The 26,210-nt window shown below is 46.7% G+C and overlaps 1 protein-coding gene across 1 annotated transcript in view; it reads left to right on the top strand.

Moving 5' to 3' along the window:
- Positions 1–26,210, top strand: part of UNC79 (unc-79 subunit of NALCN channel complex) — a 628,882-nt gene that overhangs the window by 218,402 nt on the left and 384,270 nt on the right. Inside the window, exon 18 of the mRNA XM_085626482.1 lies at positions 18,533–18,754. Coding sequence (XP_085482608.1) covers positions 18,533–18,754 — 222 coding nt within the window. The remainder of the gene's footprint in view (positions 1–18,532; positions 18,755–26,210) is intronic.

The following is a 26,210-nucleotide window of genomic DNA, read 5'->3' as shown; positions in this document are numbered from 1 at the left end:
GTCCCTGTTGTGGTAACTCAGGAACATAAAAGTTTCCAAGTGTGTCTCAGCGACGCTGTGTGCGTGTGCTTTTTGCAGCCTGAGATCCTTCATGAGAATTGCCCCGTTACTTCGATCGACAGCGTGACCAGAAGTGCTGTGATAGTTATCACCATCGGCCCGGACCGTCGTCCCAAGGGGGAGCCGTGAGAAATCACCACCGCCGGTCTTTGCGAAGTAGAGACTTATGAACCTTCACCATCGCGGGTCCGAGGTCCTTTGCCCAAGATCAACGGAGTCGTGCCAGGAGCCGATCAGCTGCGAGGCCGTCGCCTGGTTGCCTGACTCTCACTGTGAGGTGCAGCTGCTGCCAACCTGAAGCCGCACAGTGTGATGCCCAAGCTGCGAGGAGAGAGAGACTGAACCCCCCCAGGTAACGCTCAGCGAGCGTGTGTGTGTCGCCGCCTGGGGCGGAGTGCGTGCTACGAGAGACCGCTCTCGGCCTTTCCCATCTTTGCAGCGCGAGCCTCCGCTCAAGTCCGTATCGTGGCCCGTACTCACCGAGGAGTGGCAGTACTGAGGTCGGATTGCAGAGCTGTACTTTGTTTCCTTCATAACAGTATTGGGGGCATATTTTTGCAGTCGTTGACCGCGAGTCAGCCAAGAGTGGCATAGAGAACTTCACTAGCACCGCGATTGGTGCTGAACGGCATTATTACTTGTTTTTATGATCTGCATTAGGTACTTGCATTACGAACTGCATTATTACTTGCTTTTACAATCTGCATTAGTACTTGCCTTATGAACGGCATTATTACTTGCTTTTACGATCCGCATTAGTACTTGCATTATGAACTGCATTATTACTTGCTTTCACGATCCGCATTAGTATTTGCATTACAAACTGCATTATTACTTGCTTTACGAACCGCATTAGTGCTTGCATTAAGGACTGTCTTATTTCTACATTACGATCTGCATTACGAACTGCATAACATTGCATTAGGACTGCGTTAGATCATCGTGAACAGCTCATTAATACCGCAAGAACCTACAAGTGATTGTTGGCCTAATAACCGGCCCAGTGAAATATTATGAATAGGCATATGCTGGATATTTTTTGTCGTTTGGTCTTATCGTATTTCTTCTTGATAAAGATACCACTATTTTTCTAAATCAGTGTGGTGTCCATTTGTGACGTTATCGCTGTGTTACTGGGAGTGTGGTTGCAAATACTTTAGCAAAACCAAAGGGGATGATGGACGGAGTGTTGAACAATGCAAGCACTCACCCCCAGTCAACTGATTTGGGTTTAATCCATCATCATTCTGTAGCTCAATCCGCCACCCCAGTTCAGACATGGCCATATGCAAATAAGTCTGACCCTGTGCCTCATGGGAACAGTCCAGCCCGAACTGCCAAGCCATGTCTTCCCTGGACCGGAAACAAGCATCCTGGGACCGGTTTCTGGCAAATCAGCTGTCATCAGCCAGGCTAGCTTGAATCCAGTGGCAAAGTGAGCAAGGGACCCACGTCTGGGCATAACCAGCCAACTTGGGGCGAACAAAGCAAAACCAAAGGGAATGATGGACGGAGTGTTGAACAATGCAAGCACTCACCCCCAGTCAACTGATCTGGGCTTAATCCATCATCATTCTTTAGCTCACTCCGCCACCCCAGTTCAGACATGGCCATATGCAAATCAGTCTGACCCTTTGCCTCATGGGAACAGTCCAGCCCAAACTGCCAAGCCATTTCTTCCCTGGACCGGAAACAAGCATCCTGAGACTGGTTTCTGGCTAATCAGCTGTCATCAGCCAGGCTAGCTTGAATTCAGTGGCAAAGTGAGCAAGGGACCCATGTCTAGACATACCCAGCCAACTTGGCGCAAACAAAGCAAAACCAAAGGGGATGATGGACAGAGTGTTGAACAATGCAAGCATTCACCCCCTGTCAACTGATCTGGGTTTAATCCATCATCATTCTTTAGCTCACTTCTCCACCCCAGTTCACACATGGCCATTTGCAAATCAGTCTGACCCTGTGCCTCATGGGAACAGTCCAGCCCGAACTGCCAAGCCATGTCTTCCCTGGACCGGAAACAAACTTCCTGGAACCGGTTTCTGGCTAATCAGCCATCATCAGCCAGGCTAGCTTGAATCCAGTGGCAAAGTGAGCAAGGGACCCACGTCTGGGCATACCCAGCCAATTTAGGGCGAACAAAGCAAAACCGAAGGGGATGATGGACGGAGTGTTGAACAATGCAAACACTTACCACCAGTCAACTGATCTGGGTTTAATCCATCATCATTCTTTAGCTCACTCTGCCACCCCAGTTCAGACATGGCCATATGCAAATCAGTCTGACCCTGTGCCTCATGGGAACAGTCCAGCCTGAACTGCCAGTTCGGGCTGGACTGTACCCATGAGTCACAGGGTCAAGACTGATTTGCATATGGCTGGGTTCAAACTGGAACGGCATGGTGAGCAAATAAACGATGGATTTAGGCCCATATCTCTGTACTGGGGTGAATGTATGACATTGTTCTGCATTCTGTCCATCAACTTTTGTTTTTGCAGTTGCAAATACTTTACACATTGCCTTGGAGAAAAGCCTGGCTGCTCGTGCCAAGCTACGGGGGGGGGGAGCAGGGGTTACCTAAGAGTGTGTCCCTCCTTTCCCTGACTAGAAGCAGGGGTCCCTATTTGGACTAAGGTACCTCAGCCAACTAGAGCCCCCAGTTCTAAAACACATCCTCCTAAACTAGGAGATGTGTGCATATTGAATCTCTTGTATGCAGATGATGTGTTACTCCAAAGCCAAACAAAAATCGGCTTACAACGACTTCTTGACAAGCTATCTCAGTATTCAGTAGCTAATGGAATGCTGATAAACGAGAAGAAAACAAAAGTTATGGAAGTAAGCAAAAAAGCACACAACATGTACAAGTGGTACCTGCGAGGGCAACTTCTGAAGTCGGTTAAAACCTACAGATAACTTGGATTTCTATTTGATGATAAAAGCTCCTTCCGGCAGCAAAGGCAGAACCTGCAGAGAAAGGGTAACGTGTTACTCCTTGCATTCCATACTTTATGACAATTTTAGATTTTACTTAGATGACCCCAGGTACATGCCACCGCTAAAGTGAAAAAGCCTGTAAATTACCACTGAGCATAGGTTATGGGAGTGAGGCACCACGAGGGAGAGATCTGATAACTTCAAATGGGATATTCACAAAAATACGCCTCTCAAGCTCAGATAAGGCTCCAGTTTGGCCTATTGAAGGAATCCATTGGAAGGAAAGGAGGCTACATTAAAGTATGGAAATGAATACAATTGACTACTGAAAAACAATTTAGCAAATCTCTTTGGCAAGAACAAGCACAAATGCATCTTCCAGGCATTATTTTGACCTAGCGCTGGACGATCTAGGCATCTGAACACTATGGGAAAGACAAATGCCCCTAGAGGCATATTTAAAAAAGCGATTAACTGTATGATGGAAAAAATCTCTGTAATAACAGATAAACAGGCTCTTTCAGTCAGATCTCATGCATGGATGATTATAAATTAATAAAAAAACCTCACACCTCAGCCCTATCTTGAGACGGGGTGGTCAAGAAAGGAAAAATATCCCTTTATTAGGTAGCACTTTGGCCTCTTCTCCGGTCTTTCACATGTTGCTCCTTGGCTCCCGAACACAAAAAAAGGTCGTCTGTAGACTGTGCAAATCTGGGGAGGAGAACATTATCCATATAACCTGCCTTTGCTCTGCCTGCTGAGTAAAATGAAGGGTTTGCTTAAGGCACCATTCAATCCGCGAGGAATCCGCTTGCGCAGGCCAGCTGTGATTGCATGCTTTAAAGCAACGGACACATCCTGAACTGTAAATTCACAAATTTCTTAAAGAAGGCGGGAAAAAACCTGGAAATCTGCCAGATTGTAGTTTTAGCTAATTTTGATTCCTTTTATTTTATCACAGATATTTATCACTATTATAACCATTTGAGCTTTTACAATCAACATTTTCCCATATCCTTTGACATGTGGCTGCTTTTATAAAAGTTAAAGTAAACAAAAGTTTTTTTTTAACAATTACGTACAACAAATAACTTATTTAGTCAGTTAGATGAGGAGAAAAAATATATATTCCTCTTCACCTTTAGGCTTTAGTTAATGGAAATGAAATAAAAATGTCGCTAAGTAATGTTTAGTTCGTTTTGTAAAAATAGAAAATGCTAAATTTGCACAGTAAATTCTATTTGTGTATGGGCACTTCAATTCTTACTTTAAGGTTTAATAAAACGAATGAGCACTGACTATATGCTTGTTTGGAAATGTATTTTGTTTGAATGATTTTTCTGATTTTATTATCAGTGTAATGGTTTTAATTATCTATGCACTTTTCTAAAGGACGGACTTCTCTCAAGGCTCCAGGTGGTTCAAAATACGGCAGCTCGCCTTGCTCTGAATCGTCCCCCACGCGCGCCATCTGAACCTCTACTGCGCCTGCTCCACTGGTTGCCCATAAAAAGCGGGCTGTATTTAAGCTCCTATGTCTGGTCTTTAAAGCCCTGCAGGCAAGGGGACCAGTCATTCTATAAAATAAATTAAAGCCGTATGTCCCCACCCAACAACTCAGATCCAGTGACCAGTTATTACTGTGCCCTAAACGGATAAATAAAGCCAGACTGGGTGGTCGTTCCTTTTCCTACCCCACCCCTCCCCGTCAATGGAACAAGCTGCCGTTCTACATTCGTTCCTGCACTAACGTAATTCAGTTCAGAAAACTCCTCAAAACCTGGCGATTCAATCTTTAAACTGGACATGGTTTTGCTTCTGTTGTTTGATGCTGCAGCGCCTACAGATCCCCTTGGGGATGATTCATTGCGCTTAACAAATAATAACAAATAAACTGAACTGAAACTGATATTGCGTATAGTACTACACAATAGCTTCTGTGTATGGTAATATTCTGTTCTGCTTTCTGCCCTTCTCTGACCTTTGCATTAGTTTGAACATGTCATTCACAGGCTTATAGTAATTTCTACATTTTATGGAAAATAAATAATTCATAATTCCCATGAAATATGGGTACTGAATCCCCTGCTGCCATTATATTAGAAGTATGATACAAAATCTAATTTTCAGTATTGATGGTTGGCTACGATACTGTAACACTTCTGAATCCGCAGCTCGTACACGTCAGACATGCAATGCGGCTAGCATTCTCATGCTGGCCGTCATTTATAGGCCTTCTATGCTTGGCGGGCGCTGGGCACAGCGCATGGCTTATGCCAATGCCAAGTACGGGTACCGTGCTCTCACTACCTGTGATGCTGGCGCTGGCGGAGGCTCTCGCTGCGCACGCTCGCAGCCGCAAAGAAGGACACCACACTCCGTGTCTTGGTCTCAGCGCCGAACTGCCTCAGCAGGCCGTGCCCCTTTATTATATACATCGGCGTACGCCACGAACGTGGCGTACGCATTGCGTAGTATCCTCTTGCGCTCTAGCGTCTAACGCTAGAGCGCTAACTGTAACATCCCTCCCCAACTTGGATAACAAAATAAACGGAAGTCCATAACAGTCACTCACTTGCTTGGCAGGCAAAGTCTTTAAGGCGGCTGCTTGGCGTGGGGTTCTCTCTCAGACCATACCTTGCGGTGGCACGAGTGCCGGAGCTGGTTGGGTGGCTGTTCGGGGCTTCACTTTCCGCCGGGGCCTGATGGCTCTGCTCTGGGGCGCTGCTGGCTCCGCTGGGCGTCAGTCCAGGTTCCAGCTCTGGGGTTGAGATCTCTTCCTCCCCTCCGTTCAGCCCCCTCCGGCCGCGGTCAGTGGCCTCCGGAATGCATTTGAACCACGAGATGTTCCTGGTGGTCGACTCCACCCCTCTTTCCGCTGTGATCATTGTACCCCGTCTCTGTGCCACAGTCCAACTACCTGGTTCATATCGGGGTCTGAATTTTCCTCCCGGCCTTCGATCCTTCACGAGGACGCTGTCCCCTGGTCTGATGTCGCGGTCTCGACTGCCTCTGGCCCGGCTCACTTGCCGGTTTCGGTGTGCTCGTCGTTGAAAAGCCTGCTCCGCTTCGAACGGTGGGGGCGCCCACCCAGGGACTGTGGGTAGCCCATCGCGGCGGGTGCCATTGAGCATGAGAGACCACGGGGCTTGTTTGGTGGAGCAGTGGGGCGTGCTCCGATACTCTCCCAGGAATCGCTGAATCTCCCTTTCGGGGTCTAGTTGCTCCACGCCGGCTATTCGAATCACTTTATTCAGGGTCCTCATGAATCGTTCCACCTCTCCGTTGGCTTGTGGCCACTGAGGGGTGATTCGCCGGTGTTGTATTCCCTGGTGCTGGAGGAACTCCCTGAATTCGTGACCGTGGAAGGGTGGCCCGTTGTCGCTCTTCAGCTCCGAGGGACGCCCAAACATGGTGAATATTTTTTCCAGCGCTGGTCCCACAAACATGAATGCTGTGGACAGTAGAACTTCCACCACGGGATATTTCGAGAAGCTGTCAATAACCACCAGCGACACTTTTCCGTTTGGGAGGCTTCCGAAATCTATACTAATCTTGTCCCATGGGTACCTTCCTGGTTCTTCTGTCACGATGGGGGCCGGAGGCTCCGGGCCGCTCGTCACCTGGCACGCGGAGCAGCTTCTTACCACATCGTCCACCATGCCATCCAGCCCCGGGAACCATATCTTCGCCCTCATCCTGGTCTTCATCTTCTCCGTCCCTTGATGGCCGTTGTGAGCAATGATCGTGGCTTGATGGCGTAGTGCGGTCGGCATGACGATCTTGGACCCTCGCAGGACGACACCATCGCGGGTCATACTTAGTTCATTCCGCACTCGCCACATCTGCTGCAAATCCTTCTTCTCCTCGTCTGCCCACGAGTTGGCGGTGTGTAGGAAATCAGCCCATGACCCTTTCTGAAGGGCTCCTCGCGTCCTTGCCAACACGGCGTCGTGCTCCCCGGCTTGTATGATCTCCTGGATTGTTAGTACCCGAGGGCAGGTCAGAGCGGCCAGGAGGTCGATGTGTGCTTCGGTTTCATCTTCCTCTTCTTTCCCGATCGGGGACGTCACCCCACTTTCCGGGTGTAGCGACAGAAAGTCCGCCGGGTTTTTCGCACCTGGCCGATATGTCACCTCCATCTGGTATTGTTGTAGTCCGATGGCCCACCTTTCGATCCTCGGGGGGGGGGGGGGGGGGGTGGGGCGCTGTCCCCTTGAACAGGGGCACCAATGGTTGGTGGTCTGTCACCACAGTAAAAGGGTGCCCGCAAACGTAGAGGTGGAAGTGGCGGCAGCCCCATCAGATGGCTAGTGCTTCGCGTTCAATCTGAGAGTACCTCTGTTCAGTTGCAGTGAGTGCCTTGCTGGCGTAGGCCAGGGTGGCCCATCTCCCCGGTTCTTGCTCTTGTGTGAGGACTGCGCCCAGCCCCACCGGACTGGCGTCGACAAGCAGTTCGGTCTTCCTGGTTGGATCAAAGTAGACCAGAGTAGCTTGGTCCAGCAGTGTGGTCTTGATAGCGTGGAATGCATCCTCTTCCTCTTGCCCCCAGCGCCACAGGGTGTCTGTCTTTGTGAGGCGTCTGAGAGGTTCAGCCGTGGTAGCCAAATTTGGGATGAACCGCCCACAGTACGTGGCCATCCCGAGAAAGCTGCGGACTTCCGACGCGGAAGTCGGTGCTGGGGCGTTTTTGATAGCCTGGGATTTCCTCGGGTCCACTTGAATGCCATGATTGGTAAACGTGTATCCGAAGAACTCGATGCTTTGCTGAAAGAACTGGCACTTCTCTTTGTGTAACGTGACCCCAAATTCCCTCAGCCTCGTCAGTGTAGACCGGACCCGTCGGTAGTGCTCATCCACTGTTGTGGCGTGTATCAGTATGTCATCACTGACGTTCAGTACCCCCGGTAGTCCCTGCAAGATGTCTCTGATAGTGTTCTGAAATATTTCGGCTGCCGAGGAGATGCCAAAGTTAAGGCGTCGGTACCTTCGCAGCCCCAGGTGCGTGCTGAAGGTAGTTATATATCTGCCCTCTTCGGCCAGCGTTAGTTGGTGGTACCCCGCATTGAGGTCCAGTTTGGAGAACCACCGGGCTCCGTTGAGGTCTGCGATTATGTCATCCATCGTGGGCGTGATGTGTCTCTCCCTTTTGATGGCCTTGTTGGGCAGCCTCATGTCGATGCACACCCGAATCTTGCCTGGTTGCCGGGGCTTTTCCGCTATCACCATGGGTGATACCCAGGGGGTGGGTCCTGTTACCGTCTCGATGACGCCTTGCTCCTCCAGCCTCCTCAGCTCCTCTTCTACTAGCGGGCGTAGGTGGAATGGAATCCTCCTGTGTTTTAACGCTGTGGGTGTGACTGAGCGGTCAATGTGGAGCTTGACCGGCGGTCGTCGGATGATCCCCAGGCCAGTGAACAGCTCCGGGAACTGGTCCAGCAGGGTGGTCGTTTGGGATTCTTGTACCTTCCGGAGGAATGCGATCAGCCCTAGGTCTTCGGCTGCATGCCCGCTTAGGAGGGTGTCTGCCTCCTGATTGATCACATGTATGTCAATCGTTATCTCTGCGTCATCCGACTTCACGGGCACCGTCATCTTTCCTGCCAGGGGCAGCGGTGTGTCACTTCCGTAGGCATAAATCTGGGCTTTTGACCGTCGGAGCTCGGGCTTGGGTCGGAGGCGATTGCACTGTTGCACTCCCATCACGGTGACTGACGCCCCCGTGTCAATCACGGCGTTTATCCGGGATCCAGCGACTAGGACGTCGCACCTCGGTTGTGGTCTTCTCGAGCTCTTGAGGGCTCTGGTGAATGAAATCAGATATGTTTCCCCCTCGTCATCATCGGACTTCATTGCCTCTTCCCGCAGGGCCTGTGCTTGCTTGCGCCCTGAGTTGGTGTGGGAAGACAACGACAGCTGGGATAGCTGTCTCACCATGGTCTTCTCTGGCCTCTTTCCCCTTCGGTCTCGTTGCGTGGATCGTTTGCGGCAAACAGACGCGAAATGGTTCATCACGCCGCAGTTGTCACACGCTTTTCCTTTTGCGGGGCACGTCCTGCCCCCGTGCTCGTCATACCCGCAGTACCCACACGAGGCCGCAGGCTTCTTTGCCGCCGGTCGGCGGGGTGCTTCACGCGTCTGTACTGCGTCGGCCCGCTCCGTTTTGACTGTCACTCCTGACCCGGCCCCTCGTGTGAGCGCCATCTCCATCTCCTCCGCGCGGGTGTCGGATAGATCATGGGACCGTGCCAACACCAGAATGTCCGCCATCGGGATGTTTGGTTGGCGGAGGATGAGTGTTCGTAACTTTTTGCTTCGTATGCCGCAGATTATCTGTGCTCTGATCTCTTCCTTGGCTCTATCACCGACGAGGTGCGTGTCTGCCAGCACCCTCAGTCGGGCGTGGAATGCATCCACCGACTCCCCTTCCCTTTGCCTCGCTTGGCGTAGTTTGAAGTGTTCAAAATCCGGGTTCAACTGGGGGTCGAAATGTGCATTGAGGGCCGTCACGGCCGCATCATAGTCGTCTGCGTTCCCGGTGTTAGGGAGATGCTTGAATAGGAGATATACTTCCTCCCCTGCATAGTGGAGTAGTAGGGACCTCTTCACGGTTCCGTCGGTCTCTCTGGTGCCAGCGAAATAATTATCGAGCCGGCCAATCCACGTTTGCCAGCGTGGGGCGGCAGTGGCAGGGTCAGCAGCCTCACTGAAGGGCGGCAGGACGCCGGACGCGGGGTGCAGTGGCACCGCCTGGGCGGGGCGCTCATCATCACCCATGGCTCCCTGGGGCACAGCACAGCAGGAGAGGCGGGAGCAGACAGAGGAGGCCGCAGAAGCAAAAGATCCCCACACCCGGGATGGATAGAGGGCTTCAGGGCCCAGCCAGGGCACAGCTGCCAAACAGAGTCACTCAGTCAGGAGGCAGGAATGTTCATCTGCCGAAATGGATGTGATTCGGTGCACACGTGCACTCACCGGTGGTCGAGTCAGACACGTGGGCCCCAGCTTCACTGCCGGCGGGGAGAGGAGCCGGTTCCAGTCGGGCCGTCAGGTCCACGTGCGCGGGACTGCCGCGGGGCGCGTATTACAGCTGGGGCACACGGGGTCGTTTTCCCGTACTTCGTCGCCAGTGTGATGGTGCCGCTGGCGCTGGCGGAGGCTCTCGCTGCGCACGCTCGCAGCCGCAAAGAAGGACACCACACTCCGTGTCTTGGTCTCAGCGCCGAACTGCCTCAGCAGGCCGCGCCCCTTTATTATATACATCGGCGTACGCCACGAACGTGGCGTACGCATTGCGTAGTATCCTCTTGCGCTCTAGCGTCTAACGCTAGAGCGCTAACTGTAACACTACCTACTGGGTATGGCGTGCAGCTGTTCCCAGTGGGCGCCAGGCATGGTGCATGTTCTGCATCAACGCCCAGAACCCAGAACCTCGACACACAGCACACCTTGGCCACTGGGCACAAGTCATGGCCAATAGTTCTTCTGTTAGATCCAACAGTGCTAAAAATAATCTTTACTTCCGATGCATCTCAAAATTGTCAGCATCTATAACAGCAGGCCTTATCAATCATGTTCATGGCCCTCCAGTGCCTTGACCTCGCCCTTCATCGGAGCAAATGCTCCGCATGTGCTCTGGGTGGGACAATTTATCATTGTACTTTTTCTGACATTTCATGAACCGCTACTGAGAAATCATACTTGATTTCCTGACTAACACTGCCATCTAGGGAAGAAATGCCCAACAATTCCTGTGACTTATCAGTTGTGATGCTAAACAACTGTCATACAATTTCTTTGCGTGGGGCCTTTTAATTGTGGACTCACACATGTAAAACAGTCTTTGTTTTTGACTTGGTAATACTTTATTGTGCGATTAATTAAAATCTTACATTTTTTAAGAGACATTAATGAGCATTTGACCGGTAAAACCCGTTATTCATAAAACCAGTTGTTATATAATTCATTATAGATTAAAAAATACATTTCCAAAGCTTTTTAGGGGAATATTAGAGTCGTGAACCTAGGGGAGGGGGGCAGTAGAAATAGCTTTGGATCATGGAACAAAAGGACGATGGGGTGCAAACACAGCATTAAAGTGCGTTATCACAGGCAGATATAGACTAGCGTGACCTGATGCACGCTGGGCAGTACTAGTATGAAAAGCTCCCAAGGCCACCGGCCCGGGCAGTTCTGATGACGGACTCCAGGGATTATTCTGCAAACCACCTGAGCAGAGAATGAGTTCCTGGTGGGTACACGGCGGCTGGAGGCTCGGCTACACTAGCCTGCGGTTACAACCTGTGCGTGCACCGCTGTGAACAGTCCACGCCAGGGCAATGTGACCCCCTGCGCGCCCCTTTTAATGCATTGTCGCGTGAGGCTGATATAGTTGCCACATTTCGCCAGTTCCAGCGGCTCAGTTAAGATGAGCGCCAGGCGTGTGACCTCGTTACATCTTATTCCATGCGACAGAAAAAGTGGTTTAAATAACACGCAGAGTGGATTCAAAAGTGCAGGACAACAGCAGTACAGGTGGCTGAAAGATTCATGCTTATTGGCGCAAAGTCTGCAGTTGGAGGTTTTAGCGAGTGACTGCACTTGGAGTTTACTCCTCTGGATTGTACATCTATTAGCCTTGATTTTGATCGGCTGGATTGACCACTCCTATGGGCTAAACTAAGACTGTGGGGTACACAAGAAAAAATGTTAAGAGCGATTGAATCGTTATATACAGAAACATGGATTCAAATCAAGGTAGGGGACGGGACCAAACTATCAAGGAAAATACCAACCACAAGGGGTCTCAAGCTAGGGTGTGTGCTAGCTCCACATCTGTTTAACCTCTTTACGGCAGATTTAACCACCCACCTGGATCTAGTTAACTCACATGCTCCACGGTTAGGTCCACTAACGATATCCCGTCTATCATACGCTGATGATATTGTGCTGCAGAGTCACACAGAAATCGGACTTCAAAGATTGATCAAAGAAACAGCGGCGTATACAAAACTTAACAAATTAGAAATAAACATTGCCAAAACAAAATCCATGCTTATTGGGAATAACCCCAGTGCCTCTTTAAAGATTAAGCTGGATAATGTAATCATAGAAGAAGTCAGTACCTATAAGTATTTGGGTTTTAATTTTGTTAAAAATTTCAACTTTCATGCACACCAGCAGTATATGGTTAGGAAGAACAATGCTTTAATACATGCTTTCAGCTTGCTCGCAAAAAAACTAGACGGTCCCTCCTACCAACCACTTCTCTCTGTTATTAAAGCAAAATTGCTTCCTTCTCTAACCTACGCAAGTATGGTGATGCTTGGTAGGGATTTCAAAATGTTGGACAGACTACAAATCAAAGCATACAAACAGGTTTTTCATTTGCCCTGTAATGCTTCCCCCACCCACATTAGTTTGGAATTCGGACTGACACAGCAAAACATAGCAAGAAGGTACCAGTTCATAAAATCCATGCATAAAATACGAAATAATCAATCCAGCCCTCTAATCAGCGCTTTATGGGAAGTCGTGACCAATGATGGCAATTCAAGTTACAATAAATATCTGTTTTCATCTTTACAACTAACCAATGCGGGTGACTTGTGGGGCTTGAATTTGTCGCATCCTACATTTTGTCAAGCCATGAATAAAGCAGCAAAAATTAATTATCTAGTTGATGATAAAAGTATATTTTTGCGGCGAGCCCATTCATGGATTGACAATTCAAAGTATGTCACATTGCAACCGTCAACTTACCTACATCTAACCTATCCGGTGTATCTTAAGAAAAAATTATTGGCCATGCGCCTAGGTGATCTACCGTCTCTGTCAGACAAACCAGTATGGTGATACAAAGGAACCAAAATGTGCAATTTATGTGATGCCCCAGACGAGGACTTTGTGCACTTGGTCTGTATATGTCCCAAACTGAACAATGCGCGTCGAGCACTTCTAAAGCGCTTATTTAATGAGCGAGAGATTCGAACGTGTAGAACAGCCATCATGAGAAGTCTGGATTCCACAGATCCTCAGTTAAATTGTAAACTTCTGAAGTTTTTGCAAACTCATGACAAAGCAGTAAAACAGAATTGTAAGTAGTATACAACAGCACAAGGATTCTGTCCAGACGTAAGACTATAAGATATTGATATGATGATAAAACAATAGAAGAATGATATCTAGAACTGTGGAATTTTCTCCTTTTCTTACAGACACATACGCTACATTAACAAACTGGTGAAGTGTACCTACAATTATGAATTGAATGAACTTATAACGTTCTATTTTAACAAATTCATGCTATTCTTCTGTGTTGCACCAATATTAATCAATGTTTTTTAGAAAATTGATTATTAAAAAAAATAAAAAAAAAAAATAAAGCGGATTTTAACTTGTATTGTGACGGTTTTTATTAACTAATAACAATAAACTGAACTGAACTGAAACTATAAGCCTTGCAAACATTGTTTGTGTCAGGCATGCTTTCAGCATGGCGCAGCTGAGGTAGTGTTGGGGTCTGAGGCAGTCTGATTGGACCTTAGTGGATGATTGCCCCACTGCTTGTAATATCTTGGATTTACCGAGGTTATCCATGTAACTTGCCTTCGACAATCTTTATGTTTGTGTTTTCAACATTGCTTTGATGGCAGCACACTAAAGCTGCAAACTCTCCAGTCCCAAGGCCGCAATACTTGCCAAGGTTTGGCACTCTAAGCCAAATTTCAACCTTATTAAGTAACTCCGGAGGTATGTAGGAAGTCTAAAGACCATTTTGTATGCCTTGAGCTGATACTTATCCATGATGTTGAATAGTTGACCCGGATAAGCTTCATGACAATACCTGATAGTTGGTAAGAGCGTTGCAACGATTACTCGTCTTATTGGGACGGTGGAAGGACTTTCCCTGGCATTGTTTAAGTTGCATGCTCTGATTATAATTGCTTACGCTTTTGTTGTGGTGTGTGTGAGGTACTTTTTGACTCCTCCTTTAGTTGATACCAAACACCTAGGTAGTTGTAACTGGCCACTGTTTCAATTTTTAATGGGCCCAGGCTACAGGTATAGTTTGACATTTTTGTTACGTTACCAAATCTAGTACTTCGGTCTTGGTACCATTTACCACCATCTTGTTCTCCTGGTTGTACTTGTGCAGGGAATTTAGGATTCTCTTTAGGCCAACTCTGGAGTGGTCCAGGCGGATGACGTTATCACCATATTGTAGTAGTGGAACCTTAGTAGTGCCGACTTTGGATGGTATTAGGCAGGGCTGAACTAAGAACACAAATCAGCCTGTCAATTTTATGGGACTGGCCGGGAGGCGGTAGGGGTAGGGGTGGAGGTGGAGGGATGGGGTGGGGGATTGGTGCCGGTTAGGGGATGGGCAAGAGTGAAAGTGTGAAGTACTGCTGTTTAACTAAAGCAGCCCCCAGCACTGCTGCATTTTTGTAACTGGGAGCTGATATCTATGGCAGGACTGCTGCAAAACAGACCCCCACCGCTCTTAACTCTTACAACCTCCCGAGGAAATGCCCAATGCCCGTTACGACCAGTCTGGCCCTGGTATTAGGTTTGCATGTTTCAAGGCTGCACCCATCTCTGCATTGTAGAGGTTGAAGAGCAGGGGTGCTAGCATGCAGCCTTGCTTAAGGCCATTGTCTGTCTGGATTTTTCTGCTGACCGCTGTCTGCGTTAGCCTGACTCGTACCCAAGTGAACGGTTAAAGCAAAATGATTTCCTGGAGCAAGTTGTTGGGTATGCCCCCGTCTCCAAGCTTTCTCCATAAGCTGTTCCTGTCAACCAGGTCAAAGGCTGATGAGTAGTCAACAAAACAGACAAAGAGTGGGAGTTGTTGTTTGCATGTTGCCCGGTGGGTTAGGTAGGATAAAGCCACTACGGTGTCACAAGTAGAGTAATTAGCTCTAAATCCTGTTTGACTAAATGGTATTACTTCTTTTGATTGTTTTTGACTTTATTGAAAGAAATGTTTTAAATCATTAATTATTACCTTGTGTGCTGACACAACAGCAACATATCAGTAACTAGCCAGGTCATTCTTGTCTTATCTGACATGCCGGGAGCTGCTTCAGCTCAACAGATCAAGACCCCTAACCCCGGTTTCACAAGGTGTTATCTACTTGATGCGCCAACGAGTTTTCAATTAGAAATCATATTGCAATGCCCAGGGCATAACTGTAATAAACATTTTGAAAAATAAAAGATGCTCATGTTGAATGTTAAAAGTTTGAATTATTCACCAAAGGAACATCCTAAGGTCCTGCCTCCTGCTACTGCAAGTAATGATTTGCATCTTACTAATTGCACTTCCAGTAGGAGGTCAAGGTACTGTTGCCTTATGCAGCAAGGAAGGGTTCGTGGCACCTCTTGCAGCAGGCCAGAGTACTGTAGTCTGCTACAGCAAAGAAGAATTTGTGTCTAACACCTGGCATCTCTAGTAGGAGCCCAACGTACTCTTGCCTGTTGAAGGAAGGAAGGATCTGGGGCTTACTCCTGGCACCTTTATTAGGAGTCCAAGGTATTCCTGCCTGCCTCAGCAAGGAAGGACTTGTCATACTTCTGGCACCTCTACTAGCAGTCCAAGTTACTTCTGAAACTGCAGCATGGAAGGATTTGTTTCTTACTTCTAGGAACTCTATTAGCAGCCCAACTTATGTCTGCCTGCTGCAGCAAGGAAGGTTTTGAGTCTTACTTCTGGCACCTCTGTTAGCATCCCAAGATACGACTGCCTGCTGCACAATAAATGATGTTACGTCTGCCAGCCAAGAGTACATCCGCCAGATTTATAAAGTGCCACCTTGCTGGTGGTCATTTATAAAGCATTGGCAGGAACTGCCACCACAGCGGTTCCTGTAAATGTATTTTCCTCTTTGGTGCAGGGCTCTGTTAGCAGGATGGGAGTCCTGCACCACGGAATTTACTTTTTCTGTTTTCAAAAAGAAAATCCCAAAACAAGATTTTCTTTTTGAGAAAAAAAAATTGCTCCCATCACCATGGAAGTCTGCTCCAATGGGGAGGGGAGTATTTAGCAGCTTTCACTGCCCCTTACCCACCAGGGTTTTCCTGGCAGTGACGGGCAGTGAAAGCTTACCTGTAATTCTGTCCATCTAAATTAGGTGAGACCATCCATTCCAGGAATTTCGCCTCACAAGATTAATAAAACAAGGTTTTAACTTTGCCAAAGAGCAGTGCTCTCATTTGCTAGAGACAATTGATTGTTCACTCCAAGAGCTGGTCCTCATCTGGTGACAGTACTTTACTCCTGAATAATGGATTTGTTCATCATGTTTTGTACATTGTATCCCTAGCAAGGATTGTGCTCGATATTCATACATGTGATTATACTATAACATGTTAACTTGAAATTGCTTTTGGTTGCACAATTCCTTTTTCATGTATGAGATTTTGTATTGTTTTGTATTTTTTTTTTTGCACAAACTCTAGACTGAAGTAAAACCCTTTCTTTGCCAGCTGCCTCTCTTTTCTACACAACAATGACACCTTGTTGATGACAAGTAAATACTGTTAGATATATAAAAGATGTATAATAAGATTTAAATAACAGTTTGATATGTTTACTTTTTGATTACTAATAATAAGTTATCTCTGAAAAAATCATTTTAATCTAACCTGCTAGAGTTTATGCCTCTTTTCTTAGCCTAGACTCTAGAGGGTGATACAGGCTCAACCCCTATTTTTCCTGCATCTAAATTAAGTGGGTGGAATGACAGGCCAGCCTCCGATGGCCCATACTCTACAGGTTAACACAACTATGGCAAACAAGGCAAAGGACCCTTTCCCTATGCCGTAAGGGCAGAGAGGAAATCTCACGAGGGAGTACGCCCTCCCATGTGCAAACCACTGAATCACAATGACTACTCCTTGGATGCGTGGATGTTAACCACGTCTCTTCTATAATAGACCCTGATAAGGTACCAATGGGAAGTCCTAAGATGAAGAGACCCACTAAGGACTGGGGAAGGAAACAACTCTTTTTGTTTTAATTACCCTCACACACCCTAGTGGTGTCATGCTTCATCATCGGGTCACCCTGACACCTAAAAGTCAGGGTGGGCTCAACTGTATTTCAGGCAGCTCTTTGTGATAATGTGACCAGGGGGGAATTAAAGATTAAAAAACCGCAAGCAAATCCCGGTATCCCTTTATTCTTGGATCTGCTAGGGTTATTAAAAATGTAAAAAGGGGGGTGGGGGGGTCAAATAGGAATATCCTATGACCCTAAAGCCAACATGTTTCAGTCCTACAAGGGCCTGGACTTTCTTCAGGGCAACAAAAACCCACCCTGGAAAATGCAGATGGAGATAAACTATACTGCTGTGTATCTAAGGGCAGATAGCTGCTCCATATTTCTTAAAAAAAAGATAATTTATCTCTTTAATCCTCTTATCACTCCATTCAATTATGGTAGAGGCAACTCATCTCCAATCACCTCACGGCTTCAAGGGGTAGCCCTGTAGTCATACAAACATCAAGGGTCCTGCCCCGTTCTGCAACCTACTCGGTGCGGGTTCCCCGGGCTTTTGCCTTGCTCTGCAGGGCCATCAGAGGGGATTAATCACAATGGAGACAGAGTAATCTACACCGTGATTAATCCTAAGGTATGCACACATATAAATACAACAGCCTGCATTGGGAAAATCATGATTGTACATTTTCAAAACTTCGAGTGCATACGAATGCTAATTTTTCTTTAAAAAACAAGCCTATTGTCTTTGCCATTGCCTGTTGCCCATGGGGTCAAAAATCCTTGCACTAGCACTGAATGGAGGAATATTTTGTAGGGCCAAAGGAAGGCAGCAGAAAACTCCACTTCCACATCTAATTGTAAACTCTGCAATGCATTTCTCTTATACCTGTTAACTAAATAAATACATGCACAACACTTTAAGGTGGGTTGTGATGTACTCTAATATTTGTCTAATTCCACTTAATGTCTTGAAACTGTACTATACATGAAATCTCCTCTATAAACCACAAACACCTGCCTGGATTATAAAATAATTGTCAACTTTCCCACCCAGGAACTGCTGTGCTCAATGTATATGTCTAGCACCCTAGTATTAATAAAGAGGCACGCATAGGTGTCAAATGGGAAAGCCATGGTTAAAAAACAATCCAGAATACCCAAGCAACAACAGTTTTACGTTCCACAATGCCCATAAAATGTGTTTGGCATAATTTATAAGATGAATGGATAGAGCACCTGCTGCCTAGATGCTGATTCCAAAGGTTTGAATACCGAAAAGGATAACTTTGCAGTTCATCTTTCCAAAATCAGCGGTGATAACTATTTATTGACTTTTTGTTTCTTTGTTTAGTGGTAAATTGATATACTGAATAATATTTAATACTGCTTAATAAAGCTGTCTATTAACGTGTGCCATGAAGCCCAAAAGATACTGAGAGTGCACTGAGAAAGTGCACTGGGCATGTCTGAATATATGATTGTATTTTATCATTGTAAGATGTCTGTCTTTTACTTTGACACAGGGGAGCATTGCTTCGGACCCTGGACGCAGAGTCCAGCATGGTATGCTGAGTCCCTTCCCAAGCCCATTCCAAAGCCCGTTCCGCAGCCCCATGCGGAGTCCCTTCCGGAGTCCCTTGAAGAACTACAGCCATGGCGCCGGCAGGGCAATTGACTTTGACTGCGATGAAGAAGAGATGAACCTGAACAGCTTCATCCTCATGTTTGATCTCATTCTAAAGCAGGTATGCATGAGAATGACCTTTGTACCACATTAATGCCGACTCTAGTGTCTACACAGCACTGGAGATGCTAGAACATGAGCACAGTCATTCAATTTGTGATTGTTCCAGTGGGAAGTGGAATTGGATCTAATAAGTAAGGAAGATGAGATGGACATATTTCAGAAGAGGCGTGGTTCCAGGTCATGGCACAAGATATGTTGGGGAAAGTGAGAAGTAAGAGAGAGTAGAAACATGGCATCACCATGTAAGTGGACAGACATAAGGGCAAGGATTGCACAAGCACTTTTAGTTTCAACTCCTTCCAACACACTTCATGGTTTGTGGGCCATATTTAGGAGGTATAATATTCACACTAACCCATTCGACTGTGAATAAAAGTTTGTCATATAACAAACTGTATTCCAAAAACTAAATACGCTGAAAAGCAGTACAACAACAAAAATGCAATTTCAAAACATTGAGCTGGGAGGCCTACTACTGCAGCATAACAAAAGCCACATTTCTAAATCGTGACCTAATCCTGTTTCTTACTGTCAGGCTCCTGAGGTGGCACAGGAAATTATGCAGTATGGATTGATCTTCTCCCTTCCATTTACACAGAGGTCTTTGGACAAGAATTGGGGGCGATGGATGCTGCAGTGCTGGTACTGCCACTTTCTGAAAAGGGCATTGTGATGGAAGATGCCATCTCCTGTTTCTTCAGGACCTTTTCCAGACTTTCAAATGTTGAACCATCAGACACATGACTTTTCCCCATCTGGTCACTCAGGGTTAGAAATGAAGTGATCAGGTGAATCAGAGCACAGGTGTTTGAGTAGGTGAAGGCAGCCTTGTTCAACCCAGTTATGCTGTGTTGACTGGCTCACTTGTCTCAAATGCACCACCTTCCACTGGAAGGTGTCCCTTATCTCAAGGAGGGCAGACTGGTATTGTGCCAATGTACCATATGTTGCTATGAGAGTTTGACATGCATTGTGTCTACTCCTGCAGAATCAGAATTATCTCTGAATGTGGCTTTACCACACTGTAGCAGATGTCATCTGTATTCTCACCATCTGCGGGTCGAGACGATGTCCAAGCATCATGGTCATCTGATTACTCTACTGCCAAAACAGTTTCCTCCTTCATGAGCATTTACTTCATGTCAATCAATCAATCAATCAAACATTTATAGAGCATGGTAAATCACCTGTGCTGGAGGTGCTGGAGATGTTGGCTGCTGCGTGGTTGGTTGTTCATTCATACATCTATGTCTTGAGTTCTTTCCTGAATTGCTGCAGTGATAGTGCAGTCCTGAGGTTCAGGGGAAGGTTGTTCAATGCTTTGGACACCAGGTGCAAGAAGAAGCATCCTCCGCTGTTGATTTGACAGATCCGTGGGGTGTCTGCGAGGTAGTGGGAAGCAGATAGAAGATGTCTAGTCGGTTGGTGGGAGGTCAGCCTTTTTTTTTATTTATGCTGGTCCTTCGTTGTGCAAGGCCTTGTAAGCATGGGGCAGCATCTTGAACTGGCATCTCTTCTGGATCAGGAGCCAGTGTAGTTTTTTTAGGTGGGTTGTGATGTGGGGCCTTTTGGGGCGGTCTAGGATAAATCTTGCATTTGACTTTTGTATTGTCTGGTGTCTCTCCAGGAAGCGTGCAGTGATTTCTATGAGGAGTGTGTTTCCCTATTCCAATCTGCTGGCGATGAGGGCCTGCATGGCAGTTCTTTTGATGTTGACTGGGAGACACCTGAAGTTCTTGGGGAGCAGGTGTAGGGTGTGGACGCAGGTGAATGAGACTACATTGACTTGTTTCTTCATAGATACCTTGCTGTCCAGGATGATGCTGAAGTTGCGGGCATGGTCTGTTGGGGCTGGCCGAGTTCCATAGGCCACCATGCGTCGTCCCGAGGTGAGGCGTTGTTCCCAAAGATGAGAACTTCCTTCTTGTCTGTGTGGAGTTTGATACAGTTGTCCTTCAACCAGTCAGTGACGTTCCTCATGCATCTGTGGAAGTTGGTTCTGATAGTGGAGGGTCTTTGGCCAGTGAGAGGATGAGCTGGGTGTTGTCGACGTAGGAGATGATGTTTAGTCCTTGCAATCTGACTGTGTCAGCCAAGTAGGGTCATGTATGTGTTCAAAAAGGTGGGGCGGAGGGGTGATCCTTGAAGGACTCCGCAAATGATCTTCTTGGGCTCCGAGGTGAACGGTGGTAGAAGAATCCTCTGGGTTCTACCGGTGAGGTATGAGGTTATCCATTTGAGGATGTCTCCTTGGAATCTTATGTGGTGGAGTCTGTTCATCAGGGCGACGGTGTCAAACATGGCTGACAGGTCCAGGAGGATGAGGACCACTGTTTCTCTGCAGTCCAGGAAGGACCTGATGTCGTCTGGGGCTGTGGTCAGGGCTGTATTGGTGCTGTGGTTGGCTCTAAATCTGTATTGGGAGGGTTCCTGGAGGTTGTGGTATTCTAGGTATTGGGTGAGTTAGTGGTTGATCACTTTCTCAAGGACCTTTGCTGGATGGGGAGCAGAGAGATTGGCAGGTAGTTTTTCTGTTTAGCTGGCTCGGTGGATGGTTTTTTCAGGAGGGGCTCCACTTCAATGTGTTTTCAGTCCTCAGGGCAGGAGGCCAAGGCAATGGAGGGGTTTTAGACTTTCCTGAGCTCGTCGTCGATTGTCTTACTTCTGAGGTTGAGAATGTGGTGGGGGCAGGGGGCAGTGGGTGCTCCTCAGTGCATGGAGTTCATGATGCATATAGTGTCTTGTGTGGTGAGGAGGTCTCAGTGGGTGAGCAGGTGTTCGGGGTTTGTGTTTGTGGGTGTGAGCTGGTTGATACTGTTGGCAGCAGAGGTTTGGCATTTTATGTTTTTGGAGATGGCTGAGATCTTGTCATGGAAGAAGTCAGCAAGGTTGTTGCACAGTTCCTGGGAGTGTGTAATGTCATTCTCAGTGGCAGTGGGATTGGAGAATTCCTGCACGATGGTGAAGAGTTCCTTGCTGTGGTTTGTGCTGGCTTCAATGCTGTCTGCTAGCGTCTGCAAGGGCATTCTTCTTGGTTTCTTGCAGGAGGTGGTGGTACTGGTTCAATGCTGTCCTGAAGGTGGTGTGGTTTTCCGTCTTTTTGTTGATGAGCCACATCCTTTCTAGTTGCCTGCAGTTGCACTTGGTAGATTGCATTTTGTCTGTGAACCAGCTGGCTCTTTTGGTTGGTCCTTTGAACATGACTGTCTTGGAGAGGGTGATTGTGTTGGCGCATTCTGTGATTCACTGGGAGAGATTTTTGGCTGCTTGTTCTGGGTTGGGTGTAGAGTCTGGAAGGCGGGAGGAGAGAGCATTGTTTCTCTGGTCTTCTACGATATTTTTCCAGTCTCTGCATGTGGATTTGAGGGGTGGACATATGCCGGCATTGGTGGGTCCTGAGATGGTGAAGTGTACACTGTAGTGGTCAGGCCAGGTGAGTTGTGTGGCGTGGTTGTACTTGACTCAGACGTGGAAGGTGAAGATGGGGTTGAGTGTGTGTCCTGCACTGTGGGTAGGGTCGGTGACAAGCTGCTTGAGGCTGATGTTGCTCATGCTCTCCAGGAGGTCGGTGGTGTTTGCTTCCCTGGGGTAATTGAGGGGGAAATTGAGGTCCCCTAGGAAGCTGGAGTGCTCAGACTTGATTGCAATCGGATAGATGAGGTCTGAAATGGTGTTGCAGAATCTGGGGCATGGTCCTGGTGGTCTGTAGGCAAGGATGCCTCTGATTGTTCTTCTTCTGTCTGTGTGGAGTTGGAAGTTGAGATGTTCCATTATTGGGATCGGGTCATCTGGGGATGTCGGGCAGTGGATGGTATCCTTGTAGATGGTGGCAGTTCCACCCACGTGTCTGTTGTCTCAGTCCCAGTGAGTTATATTGTAGCCTTCGGGGATGGGGATGGCGATGTTTTGTGATCTTCCTCAATGCCCTTAAACTAAAATTATATGATGTTCCCTGCTTAGATGTGGTGCATGGTCTTTTGACAGATAGCAATGTGCATGACCGGGGTGGTGCAGATAGGCCAGCACCTGAATCGTGACTGGAAGTAATGTCCAATGTGGGGTGCGCTAAGGTGGCCGGTGTTGTACCTGTAGAGGTGACAATTGTAGGTGTGGAAAAGGTGGCAATGGTAGTCACAACAGAGATGGCCATGATGGTCACTAAATAGGTGCTCAACAGAGGTTGTGATGGTGATTACAGCAGAGACAGACACTGCAGTTGCAGTAGAGGCAGCCCTTTTGTTTGCATCAGAGGTGGTACTAGTGGTTGCAGTTGTAATAGTAAAACTAATCACTGTAGTCAAGTCAGCAGTGCTAGATGTCTCCTTGGGTGCAGTGCTAAATTTCTTTCTGGCTAGACTGGTGAGATTTTGTGGGGCAGCAGTGTAAGGTGCAATCTTTGCTTAAGTGCGGAGTGTTGTCTGCTTAAGTGCTGAGTGTTGTCTTGACTGCAGAGACATTTTAAGGCATGGGAAAAGTGGGCAATTGACGAGGGCCCCCATCTTCCAGGGAAACATGATTGTTCTCTCAGCCTACCTCTGCCTCAGAGTCTATCTCTCTCTACCGAGAGTAATCCTAAGGATTTTGGGGCCTTATCCAAGACATTTTGGCTATTTTTATGATTCCTTTCCTGAAAATGTGACGTAAGATTCGATATTGCTCGGCATTGTGTGCTTGAATTAGCAGAAAATGGGTAACACAATTCAATAGTGTTTTAAAAGCTGTCCCCCAATAAATGTGTTGCCCGGGGCCCCAATAATCTCCTTAACTGACACTGCATGACTGCAGTGGAGGATGCAGTTTTGGATGCAGTGATGGGTGCTGTCGATGCACCTGGAGTTGCATCAATGCAGCAGGTCTTTCATTTCTAAAATCTTCACTGAGTGAATCACATTCACAGGTGGAAATGTCCATGAGTGAATGCTGCTTGTAAATATATTTTAATGGGCTGTTATCATGTGATATATCAATGACAATCAGGGCAACTTGTCTTCCGTTACATGGACAATCCTGAAGATGATTATAGGATGCATATGTGTGGGTGTGGAGACCTTAAGGATGTGTTGTAAAGCAGGATTAGTAAAGTGTACTGCCCTGACACTGTTGTTCCATGGTTTTGCTTCCGGTCTCACATACCATCACTATCAGTTCAACAGAAGACCATCACTAATTTGTTCACCGTGGCAATCAAGTTTATTGCATTCACACCGTCGTAGCTACATTTTGTATATATTCCTATTGAAATCATCTCTCTCTCTCTCTCTCTCTCTCTCTTTTTCTCTCGTGATTTTACATCTTGTACCAAACTGTCTGCAAAGCATTCCTCTAAAATGTTTGCAATGCACATTTTCCTGGACTTCCTCAATGGACCTTGACACACTTTCCATTACCAAGTAATGTGTCCATTGGTTAGCGGTGAGCATGGCTTGCTGAAAAGTTACTTTGTCCTTCATTGCTCTTTGCACATGTTTCCCCCTAGTTTGGTATTGCAGTTGATGCAGAAGGTATTTGCCAATGTAAGGCATTTTTCCATTCAGATATGGGCAAATCGTACAGTGTTTGCCATATGAGGTCTTACACAAGACATCCACACCCACCTAACCCATGCAAGGCAGCAGAAATTATGACCACCACTTTCCTTCCCATCATTTTAACAATTGCACTTGGTCAGAAAAATGACAGCCAGTCATATGCATTGACCAGTAACACTAAAGGTACAAGATTTCTCTTATTCCCAGATCACAAAGGTTTACTCATCAGTTGTGTGGCCAGAGAAAAAAGAAAAATGTCCCAGGAACTGACATTATACCTCAACACGGGCCCATATTGGGACAATCAAGCAATCCTACCAAAGATGTAACAGGTTTGTAGTGAGTTTCCGTTTTCTCACCCCATGGTTAGTAGACAGATAGTACATTTAGAGTTGTATGTTAAAGGCCTTTATTATGGCCAAAACTATGATGTAGCAAAATGGTAGCTACAATCGCAAGCAAGTTGGCATCAGCAATCATGAAGAAAGTGAACAACATGAAAAAGCTAAGCATTATATTTATAAGTATGTCTCCTATGTATCCTAATCCATAACAGTTAGCGGCTAATCATTTGGTATAATGAAACGTGTGGTGCAGAACCTGTGTATCTGCCCCAAGGTCAAATTCAGTCCATGGACTGTGCTAGACTGTGTCTAAGAAAAGTGCCCAATGACATAGGAGATGCAACCCCTGGACAGTTTGATTCTCTCTGCCCTGAGACGGAGCATTGAGTCTTTTTTAATTTTTTCTTGTAAATTGAAAAAGGTGTGAGAAGGTGTCAAAATCCTCCATGCATTCTTTTTTAAGAAATGTGGAGTTGACATTTTTGGTGAAAGTGCACTCTAGTGATGAGCCTTCAAGCCTGTTGCATATTTGGATGCACCTAAGGCATCTATCTAAAAGTAATAATTAATGACATAACACATATGCTATGTGGCTGTGAAGTATAGGTACACTATTTGGAATATCAGTAGCTAATACTGATAACACATAAGCATAGCCGTGAAACACATACTATCATATAGGCCTCGTACACGGCCTTACACACAGAGAAGTCACCTATTAGAAATAATATTATATGCACAGATAAGACATCATATAAACCGCACAAAGTAAAAATAATGGTGCACATGTGACATTGGATTCTGAGTCAAAGTCACTTTATTTGCTTAATTTCCATATTAATCATAAAAGTACATATAAATATTGCATACATAAAAAAGACAGCAATAAAACCAATTAAAAACATTAAATACAATTCATTTCATCAAGTGTACAAAATCATGGTTTTTAATGAAAGACACAGAAAGGAAGCAACACAGTAGCAAACTAGAGGAACAGGCAGCAATCGTAAAAAAAATACAATACCGGGCGGCATTGCCTGAATTAATATTTAAAAACAACAGTTGATGGACAGAATGCAGAACAATGTCATATATTCACCCCAGTACAGAGATCTGGGCCTAAATCCATCGTTTTTTTGCTCACCATGCCATTCCAGTTTGAACCCAGCCATGTGCAAATCAGTCTTGACTCTGTGCCTCATGGGAACAGTCCAGCCCGAACTGCCAAGCCAGGTCCTCCCTGGACTGGAACCAAGCATCCTAGGACCGGTTTCGGGGTTTCACCCCTCTTCAGCCAGGATAGCTTGATTCCAGTGGCATGGAGAGCACGGGACTCACGTCTGAGCATACCCGTCCCACTCGGGGTGACAAATGCAAAAACAACAGTTGATGGACAGAATGAAGAACAATGTCATACATTCACCCCAGTACAGAGAACTGGGCCTAAATCCATCGTTTTTTTGCTCACCATGCCATTCCAGTTTGAACCCAGCCATATGCAAATTAGTCTTGACCCTGTGCCTCATGGGAACAGTCCAGCCCGAACTGCCAAGCCAGGTCCTCCCTGGACTGGAACCAAGCA

The sequence above is a fragment of the Triturus cristatus genome, chromosome 9 (genome assembly GCF_964204655.1).
Source record: "Triturus cristatus chromosome 9, aTriCri1.1, whole genome shotgun sequence".
Lineage (NCBI taxonomy): Eukaryota > Metazoa > Chordata > Amphibia > Caudata > Salamandridae > Triturus > Triturus cristatus.
The sequence above is the reverse complement of the archived record's forward strand: the minus strand, read 5'-3'. Positions and strand labels throughout refer to the sequence as shown.